Source organism: Aegilops tauschii, chromosome 6 (assembly GCF_002575655.3).
Source record: "Aegilops tauschii subsp. strangulata cultivar AL8/78 chromosome 6, Aet v6.0, whole genome shotgun sequence".
Classification (NCBI taxonomy): Eukaryota; Viridiplantae; Streptophyta; class Magnoliopsida; order Poales; family Poaceae; genus Aegilops; species Aegilops tauschii.
Window position 1 is genome coordinate 456,870,338 of NC_053040.3, and position 10,293 is coordinate 456,880,630.

General features: G+C 48.7%; 1 protein-coding gene across 1 annotated transcript; it reads right to left on the reverse strand.

Annotated features, from left to right (window-relative positions):
• Positions 1–1,005: 1,005 nt before the first annotated feature.
• LOC120966622 (uncharacterized) lies at positions 1,006–2,741 on the reverse strand. The gene is made up of 2 exons (XM_040392924.2): positions 2,188–2,741; positions 1,006–2,099 (listed from the first exon to the last, which is right to left on the reverse strand). Exon 2 carries the CDS (start codon positions 2,074–2,076, stop codon positions 1,564–1,566), a length of 513 nt encoding a protein of 170 aa, XP_040248858.1. The 5' UTR covers positions 2,077–2,099; positions 2,188–2,741; the 3' UTR covers positions 1,006–1,563.
• Positions 2,742–10,293: the final 7,552 nt, after the last annotated feature.

The following is a 10,293-nucleotide window of genomic DNA, read 5'->3' on the forward strand; positions in this document are numbered from 1 at the left end:
ATCACTGTGCCTTTTCTTTGTGTGGCGTATTCCCATCGCACTAGCTATGTTTCTTATTGTTATATATGTTTTTTCCTCTTAATGTTGTATAAGATAATGACCAGTCTAAAAGCTCAGTGAAATGTGTCTACTTTTGCCTGGCTAAGGCTGAGAAAATGTTTATCAATTGCTATGTCATGAATACAAGTTAGTCACCAGTCAAACAAAAAAACTGCAACAGATGGGAGTACCTATTGGTATTCTTTCGTATACATAAAAATTGGCACCTCCAATATACGCAAACATTAACTTGATGTATAGCTTAAGTATATATATGCTCATAAATTACTGATTCAGGCATAGGTTCATGCACATTGTTTGCCCCATGTATGAACTCTATCATGTTAACTACTTATATGACACTCCCTCGGCTAATGGTGCCTTGTCATATTTTTTTTTAAATAAGTGCCTTCATATACTGAAATTAATGAAAGGAAGTTACCATCATAGCATACCCTTGTCTTAAAGAATGGCATAGCGAGAATAAATGAAACTTATTAGAGATGTATTAATGTGTATTGTAGCATGCGTGCTTCCAAAAATATGCCTCTTTTCAATTTATCTTCCTAAGTGCATGGTTCTTTTATCTTAATCAAGTAACATTTGTTATAAATAGTAAACACACTCCATATATGGATACAACGTATCGACATGCGCGGCGTGCACACCGCGCGGGCTATGCTAGTAAGCAGATTAGAAAGCGTAAAAAAATCGAGAACAGGTCGACCGGTACAGAAGATAACACTCCACTCGCCATTACAATCCAACCTACATCTACGACTGGGGCCACCTCGTATGTGTATCACACGCTCAAAATCGAACGCACCATCCGGTGGATCAAAAGCTTCGCGATTATCAACGACGGGCGCCTACTGATGTGAACTAGTATCTCCATCCGCCAGACATATTCCGTTGAAACCAGATAAAAACTGAATACTGGAGCAGATTGAAATCATATGTGCAATGTTGGAAATAAGCATCGTTCTTAGTAGCATTCAACCCAACACAAATTTCCTTACACAGTTCACAATCAAGTCCTGAACACAGGTTAGACACCTGACCACCCTCCACACATAGCCTCGAGGAGGTGAACGAAAGGTAATTCGAGTCTTCACCAAGACTACAAAAGACACATTTCTCTAAATCGAAGCGAACCCTAGCTTAATTAGTACTAGCACTACTACGAAACTAGGTTGCCTCTCTTGGCTTCACGCGAAGATAACTGCATTTCTGATGGCCTTCTAAGGTCACTCGCTGATGCTCTCGGTCTTGCCGATGCAGACGCAAATATGGAGTTTCTTGATCTGCTCACCATGGAGCATCTGCGGATACACAATGAGATCCTCATGGTACTTGTATTTCCATTCAGCGGGGGCCGGGCAGCTGGGTACCACCTTCGTTTCCACCTTCACCATGATCCCTTTAGCCGGAGGGCCCTCCACTGCGACCGAGGAACTGTACACCGGCCCGGCGCCAGCTTTATTCCTGACACACACAAGTGTGACGAAGTGGAAGTCGTCTTTGTCAATCATCCTCATCCGCTACCAAGAGTTTCTGGCAACTATCCTTCTCCGAATTCAGCTCGTCGAACACATACGGGTGGTTCTTACCGTACGTGATCTTGTGGACGGCCCAGCCGTGCCGGCCGGACTTCTCCGTGAGGTGGCGCACGAGGTCCGCCGGCAAGCCCTCGAAAGAGCACTCCGGGCACAAACAGGGCGCAAACCCGCACGCGGCTGCGTGAGCCGCGGCGTTGCGGAAGGCCAAGGTGCCCCCGCAGCCGTACTTTTTGTACGGGCACGAGACCTTGGCGTTGCTCAATAGGGTATCCAGGTAGGGGCTCTTGACGTAGACCACGGACGCGGCCAAATCTGTACAAGAAGAGCACTTGTAGTCGCCGCCCGGCCCACTAACGCCGCCGCCCTCGTTGCCGTCGTTGTCGTCGCCGCTGCCGTCGTCATCGTTGTCGTCCCCGCTGCTGTCGTCATCGTCGTCGCCGCCGCCGCCACCGACACCGACACAGTCGCTGCATTGCATGCTACGTGTCGCATACGGGAGCACTGCGATCGATGCCATACAACAAATAAAAGAATCAATCGATCGTTCTTGTGGGAGTACTGAATGCAGATTTTGGTTTGTTCGGTTTACCAGATACAGAGGAGGCTTCAGGGGGTGATGGCACTCGTTGCAGCGTAGCACTGTCTTCGGCACCTCGGACTCCAGCAGTGTCACCACATCTCCCTCCGCCGCCGCTACCGCGACAGTGCCGCCGGCTAGCACCATCGCGCTGGGCGCCGTCTCCGGCGCCTCGACGGGAACAGGAGTGGCCGCTGCCTCCACTGCAGCGGGGCTGGGCGCCGTCACCGGCTTCTCGACGGCAACTGGAGTTGGCGCTGCCTCCACTGCAGCAGGGCTGGGCGCCGTCACCGGCTTCTCAACGGCAACTGGAGTGGGCGCTGCCTCCACTGCAGCGGGGCTGGGCGCCATCACGGACCGCTGCGGCGCCTCTACTGCAACAGGACTGGGCACCATCGCCGGCTTCAGGCCCGGTCGGCCCTTTGCCGGAGGCGTTTCGCCGTCCCCGGTGTTCTTCCTCTTGTCACCCATCGTCGTGAGAGAGAGCTCCGTTTGGAAAAGGATTGAGAGAATATGGTTTCTGGGTGAGAGAGCTCCGCTTGAATATTATGTACTACGTACTCTCCATGGCTGAAGCATGCGTACTCAGTTACGTACGTCAGGATTTGAGACGCACACAAGCGTCAACGTGGAGTAACTCTCTCTGCTCTGCTTGGTGTAGTCTTGTCAAAGATGCTCCATCGAGTGGCAGAAATCACATATTTGACCTGAGGGCGAAATCAAATCACAAACTGACCTGCTTTCGAAAAAAATTCACTCTACTGACCCTTTCGTGTGGCGCCCGACAGCTAGGCGCCGCACACTACTATGCAGCGCCTCTGCCTTAAGCGTCGCACCTCCTGCCAGCATGGCAGCCCTGGTCCAGTTGCGGCCCCACAGACAGCACTGCAGCGCCTAAGGCTTAGGCGCCACACTTGTAATGTGCAGCGCCCGTCTCTTAGGCGCTGCACAATCTGTGTTCCACTTAGGCTGGCCCCACCCTCTCTCCCCTCCCACCCCCACCCCACCCAAACCCTTAGACTTGCGCCCCTCCTCTCTTCCCCTCTCCCCCCTCTCAAATCCTTATCAAATCTTGCAAATCCGGAGTATTTAACCGTGGATTTCGAAGCCAACCCCTCCCTTAAGGTAATCTCCTCCGATCCCCTCGTTTTCATCCATAGGAATTCACATTTACTCAAATCTTGCTACTTTGGGGAAACCCTAGCTTTGGCTTGGATTTGCAAATTTGTGTTGAATGATGTTATGTTTCTTTGCTAATTTGGTATGGTTAGGCTTTCATAGTATGCTAGGGTTAGGGTTATGTGTGTTTGATGTTGGTGTTAGGGTTATCCTATGGTTAGGATTGTGGTTAGTGTTAAGTGGGGGTTATGGTTATTAATTCATATATGTGTGTTTGTGCAAATATTTTTGTTAAGTACTTACTTGATATATGTGTATTTTTTATTATTATAGGGATGGGGAGAACATGTGTTTATGTTCATCATGTGGATAAAGAGGACTTTTTGAAAGGAAATGTTGAGCCGGACCCAGATGAGCTTGACATGTTGTTTGAGAGTAGTCCTAGCTATGCGGAGCTCTTGGACCAAGTGAGGAAGGATTTGAATTGGATGGACCCAAGTGACGTTGTTGAGTTCGAGGGAAGGCATAATGTTGGTTTTGGAATGCACATCCGTTGAAAGACAATGCGTGTGAACTCCGAGCAACGTTGGGTTGCATACAAGGAGACGGTTGCCGAATCTCTAGACAAGGCTCTTGAGTTATTTGCCTCCAAGAAGATTTGCAAATTTGTGTTGAATGATGTTATGCTTCTCGGTTTTGTAGGCATGGCTTCATCCGGTTCCATGACGAGGCCATCGTGTGCTAACCAAGAAGACATGCCGAACAAGTGGGAGGACGCATCTTTGGACAAGGTGAAGGAGAAAGATGTCGACATCCCGCCATGTTGGTGTGGAGATGTTTGCAAGGTGAAGGTGTTCACCGACCGAAAGAAATCATGGACGGAAGGGCGGAGATATTTTGTATGCCCGAACTATGCTTATGATCGTGCACTTCCAACTAACGCCTATGACCAACCACCGGTAAGCTCGAGAAGTAAAATGTTACTATCAAATGTGTGTCAACACTAACAAAAAATTTGTATGCAGTCACTGCCTCTATGCAAGTACTTCACGTGGATAGATCTTGAAGTGCCAGAAGATGTCAAAAAGGACCAATACCAAGATTGTCTTAGGCGGCAACGGCGGTTCGAAGAATCGTTTCGAAGAGGCTTGGAGGAAGAGCGTCGTCAGAAGGAGAGGATGGAGTGGAAGAAACGAGAGAAGGAGAGGGCACGCCAAGCGAAACTTGCTCGTGAGGAGGAGAGGGCAAGAAAGCTTGCAAAGGCTCGCGAGGCGCAAGAGGAGGACTCGGCCCATGACAAGAAGGGGAAATGGCCTCGCTCTACTCAGTAGGGACTTCGCTTCGGTGCACTCGTCGTTAACTATCTTCTACTGAATGTGTCGTGAACTTGTGAGGGCATGTGAGATGCTGGTGAAGTATCTTCTAGGGCAAGCTGCCATTTGTCATTTGTAATGAATGTGTCGTGAACCATGTCGTAGTAACGTTTGAATTGTCTTAAGTTATGAACTCGGCATAAAATTTGTGTTTGTTCAAATTGCTGTGATGCTGCAGTCATTGTAAGTATTATGTTGTTCCGGTGAAATGAATGTGTTGTAAACTCTGTTTTTTCAGTAAACAGCCGTGCAGCGCCCATAACACAGGCGCTGCACTATACCATGCAGCGCCGAAGGGATAGGCGTCGCACAGTATAGTGCAGTGCCTGGCTCTTGGGCGCTGCACTATGACTTGGTAATTTTCGTGGATGGTCAGTGCTGAAAGCCTTCTGTGGCCCTCTGGATAGCCATGGCCAGGTCGGCAACGCCTATGAGACGGGCGCTGCACTGTACTGTGCAGCGCCTAGGAGTTGGGCGTCACACAGTACTGTGCAGCGCCTGTCTGTTGGGCGCTGCAGTGTTGTTAACTGCCAAACCGCAGAAACAGATGCCATTTTGGCCTCATGCAGCACTGACATAACTTGCTACAACATAAATAAAATTACTGTAGACTGCACATACTGAACAAAGATAACTAATAACTTGAACATCACATCATTTAGGACAGTTCAACATTACTACTAGTTCGCAAACACAAATACCACACTAGTAAGAATTCACCAACATATAACGTAACCTCACAAGTTCATCGACCTAATGAAATGGCTACAAGAGCACTAACAAACACAAGCACTAATGCCTTCCGCGCGTGTTCCTGGTGCCACGCCTGCAGGCAATCTTCTTCTTCCTGGATGGACGAGGCTCCTCTTCCTGCACTTCCTCCTCCGCCTCCGCCTCCGCCTCATCATCCAAGCTAGCCATCTGCGAGGTCCCTACGACCACCTTTGGGTTGCCTCTGTTGTCAAAGTCGTTGGGTGTGTACCGGCGTCTAGGCTGCCTAGGCTTGAACACATATGGGGACCGAAGTTGAGCGTCCGCCAAAGTCATGTCATCATCAAGCTCATGGCCCTATCACACAATCAAACAATATGGTGAAGACCGGCGTCGTAATCAAGTGAGAATCACATCTAAAGGATTAGTCATACCTCTTGGGTGACCACGCCATCATCATCCAGATAAGCATATGAGGAACTCACATCGTCCCCCTGATGGTGAGATGAGGGGTCTGATGGTGTACCAGACCTAGAGGCAGATGGTTCATCAAATTCGGGATCACGGCAACCGAGAAGATTCGATAACCGCCTTAACTTCTTGGCCTGACGCTGTAACATGAACACGTGTGGAAGATATCAAACTCCGCAACATAGACTGGCTCTCATAGTGAATGCGATATTTACCGTGAGGAATGCTCGTAGTGAACCATCATCATTGCCTTTTCCAACCGGTGTGTTCTCGAGAATAGACTGGCTCTCATCAGCTGCTTTCTTGATCTCGGTGCGCTGCAGATGAGAAAGAATGAACACGTTAGCCATTCAAACATGTGTAGTACGGCCAACGGGAAAGTAAAGAAGGAACACTTTACCACATAGTTAATCACCGGAACAGCAGGGACTCCTTGCCCTACCCTGACATCTCTGTTGTACTTCCCCTTCGATAGATCCTCAAAGTTTACGGGTTCTTCAAGAATATCCTCATTATATGCTGGCGGGCATATCTCAACTCGAGTATTTTTAAGAAGCCATTGTATGTAGTTATCAAAAGCAAGTGGGTTATGCTCACGAAGCTGGGCGCATGCACTGCTACGAGCTTGGTCCACGCAAAGCTGGAAGCAGGTAACATACGAAGCATGATGCTTGTCCCAGTCCTTTATCTTCCGATGCCTTCTCCTGTCCAACCTGCATGGTACAATACCAAACATTAGCAAAATCAAGAAGGACTGACGATGCTTAGTCAATACGCTCTCTTACCTATGAAGTGCTTTGTCCGTATCCACCCATTCCGGCGGGTGAGGCTGGAACAGACCAAACTGACGAAACACGCGATGTGGCAAATGAAACTCAACAGCCCAGTTGCATATCAGTGGGCACCGCATAAGCCAGAGATCCCTATCCCGCAAGCACATCGGGTTGATGCTAAACTCCGGGGTGTACCCAAGTCTGTCATCGGCGCCATATGGCTGCCATTCCACCTATGAAATAGGGCAACAATACAAAATTGGTGACTTTTTTCTGGCAAACATGAGAAATGACTGAAGTAATGACCTCGTTACCTGCTAGGCGTAATCGTGTCCAACTCGGGAACGTACTTCTGGTACATGAGATTGACATCGTTCGTCATCTCGGAAACCACATCCCACTTGTAAGCCCAAGTGGGGCGCCGTAATTCGTCATGTTCATCTTCATACCAAGGATTAAACCTGACGCTCTTCGGGCGTCCAACAGGCAGACGCTCCCAGCTCCATACAGAAAGTAGAAGCATATTACCACCAATGCCTGCACTATCTGTGATCCTGCAACACGCATCGTCCAGCTGCATATGAAAGAAAAACAATGTTAACTTGACAGCAAGCTTGCATTGCTAATGAAGAAATGAGTTGATCATAAAACAGACCAACTACCTGTCGATACAAGTAGGCAAGAGTCGCTGAACCCCAGCTCCATTTGCTATCGAAGACGGTCAACGCCTTCAGCCACATCCATGGAGTGTTCTTGCCAGTGGAGTCAGGAAACAAAGTCCTCGACACAACATACCACATGTAGACACGAGCATGTGTCTGGATCACGTCATCAGTGGCATCCGGAGGGCACGTTGCAAAGTGAGTTTGAATCCACGTGAAAGCAGCTCCGGCTGCTTTCCTTTCCCTCTTCTTCTTCTCTTCTCCCTCCTCTACATCAGCCTCAGCCTCAGTAGGAGCCATACCGATAAGAGCAATCATCTGCTCGCGCCACCCATCAGAATCGGTGCTCATACAGAGAGGCATCCCGTCGATAGCAAGACCGGTGATCAACGAGACATCCTCGAGCGTCACGGTCATCTCCCCAGTCCGAAGATGGAAACTATGCGTCTCCGGCCTCCACCGATCAGCAAGAGCGGACACCAGTGGAGCGTTCAGGTTCGGCGTGGACCGGCTGACCAACTGAATCCACGGGAGTAGTCCTGCCTGCTTGATGTACGGTGTGTACCGCTCATCGTAAGGCATGGCAGGACCAGAGACCCCGTGATACCGAATCTTCAAAGGTTCAAGCTTCTGCAAAAAACAAGTAATGACAAATCTTAGGGCATGTAAATTTCAACTTAAGGCAAATTTGCAAAATATTTAGATTACTCGTTATTACCATCTCCTTCTCGCGCATCATGTAGGCCCGGTGTTTCGTGTCGTAGACATCATCAAGAAGCCAAACCATCCTTACAAATTTCAAACAATAAACATATATGAGTTCATCTCAAATATCGGTAAACACTCAACATTTCATATGTGTTCATCTAAACATCTCATATGTATTCATGTATAAGAATCTCAACATCTCCTTCTCACACAATGAATAAATGATTGTAAATTATCATATATATCTAGTATGTCATATGTGTTCAAGTAAATCAACATCTCATATTTCAAATAAACTAAACATTTCATATGTATCTAAAAAACCTCAACATCTCACATATAGCTACAAAACTCAACATCTCATAATTATCTACAAAACTAGGCATCTCATATATATCTAAAAAATTTACAATCTAGGTTTCACTAACAAGAATCATATAGTGTGTGGGGGGGGATCAAAGGTTCCACCTAATCTTGGGCAAACAAAGATCCAAACCAAGCAAATCAAAGGTTCCACCTAATCTTGGGCAAATCCCTAAAATTGCAACGCATTTACGGAGGAAAAGAAAGGGAACGGAGGAGTTTACCTAGTAGGAGGGATTGGAGATCGAATCCGGGCCTCAAAACTTCAGATCTGAGAGGGGTGTGGGGGGGATCCGAAGGGGGCGCCGCCGCCGCCGCTCTCTGTAATCAGAGCAACTTCCTTAGAGAGGGGGAAGAACTGTTGGGAGGGGCTGGCCCGATGCGGCTTAAGTCAATGTGCAGCGCCCAAGCGATAGGCGCTGCACTTTACACAGTGTGGCGCCTAAGCCTTAGGCGCTGCACTTTACACAGTGTGGCGCCAAAGCCTTAGGCGCTGCAGTGCTGTCTGTGGGGCCGCAACTGGACCAGGGCTGCCACGCTGGCAGGAGGTGCGACGCCTAAGGCAAAGGCGCTGCATAGTAGTGTGCGGCGCCTAGCTGTCGGGCCACACGAAAGGGTCAGTAGAGTGAATTTTTTCGAAAGCAGGTCAGTTTATGATTTGATTTCGCCCTTGGGTCAAATATGTGATTTCTGCCCCATCGAGTGCTCCTCTCACAATGGCAAGCAAAACTCCTCACCGTCACCTGCTACCTATCTATCCCCCTCCTCTGGCAATGCAAACCAAAAACTCCGTAGAAGATGTTCGTGGTAAAACCAGCCCACCCTCAATGGTTCAACAAAAGAAACTCCTTGTTGGTGGCAGATTTGAGCAAAGAATGCCAAATGTCCAAATTCGATTTTTATGAAATGCTTTGTCCAGAAAATGCCAAATAGCCGTCGCCCAAGTCCCTGGGCGGGATCACCGGATATCCTCCCCAATCCTTAAATGCTTCCATCATACAAACTCAAAAAATTCAAATTTAGACGTTTCAAAAAATTTCAAACTCCAACGGTGTCTTTGAATATTTTCCCGATACTTCCCTACTCCTACATTCAAACCGAGTCCTTCCCTGTTCAGAAATTACCATAGGTAAACCAGTAGTACGTAACATTGTTCTTACTCCATCCTTCTTGACCGGTCTCCAGCGGTAGCAATGTACTAGTCCTTTTTTTTGCGAGTCGGTAGCAATGTACGTAGTCCTGCCTAGGCTTTTTTTAGAAAAGGAGGATGACCCCCGGCCTCTGCATCTGGGAGATGCATACGGCCACTTTATTGATTATTCTCGAGGATCGTACAAAATATTACAACAATGTGCCTGAATCCACCATCTTGGCAACATATGCCGCTACTCCTATCCAATATGATGAGGGGGTGCTAGCTGGGCCACTACCCAAACCACTCACCTAAGCCTAACATCAAAAGCCGGAAGCCGAAACACATTCGGAAGCCCCAGCCGAGCCACATACCGGGTCTGGGGCACAATCCGGTCAGACGCACTCGTGTGTCGTCGCCGCCATCTTCCACAGGTCCGTCTTCAGATCATATTGAGGCTTCTACCTTGTCTGGCCACTCTGCCATCGACGTCCCCATGACGCCAGACAGCTTCCTCCTCCTGCACGAGTCCATCTCCGCGCATCAGACGCCGAGTCTCCACAGCACCATGCCGCCGAGATCCGCCACCATCAATGTGAAAGATGAAGCACCGCTCCACCAAAGTCGCCGTCCTCTAATCCCTCGAGCCCGTGTGCACCTCCAAGAATGACGCCCCCAGGGGGGAAACGACACCAGAGAGCCGCCGTCATCCGATCTATGATCTAGGGTTTCCCCCGGAGGTAGCAGAGAGTGGCCTTGAACTTCTCCACGACGATGCCTTCAGGAAGGGAACGACACAGACAGCG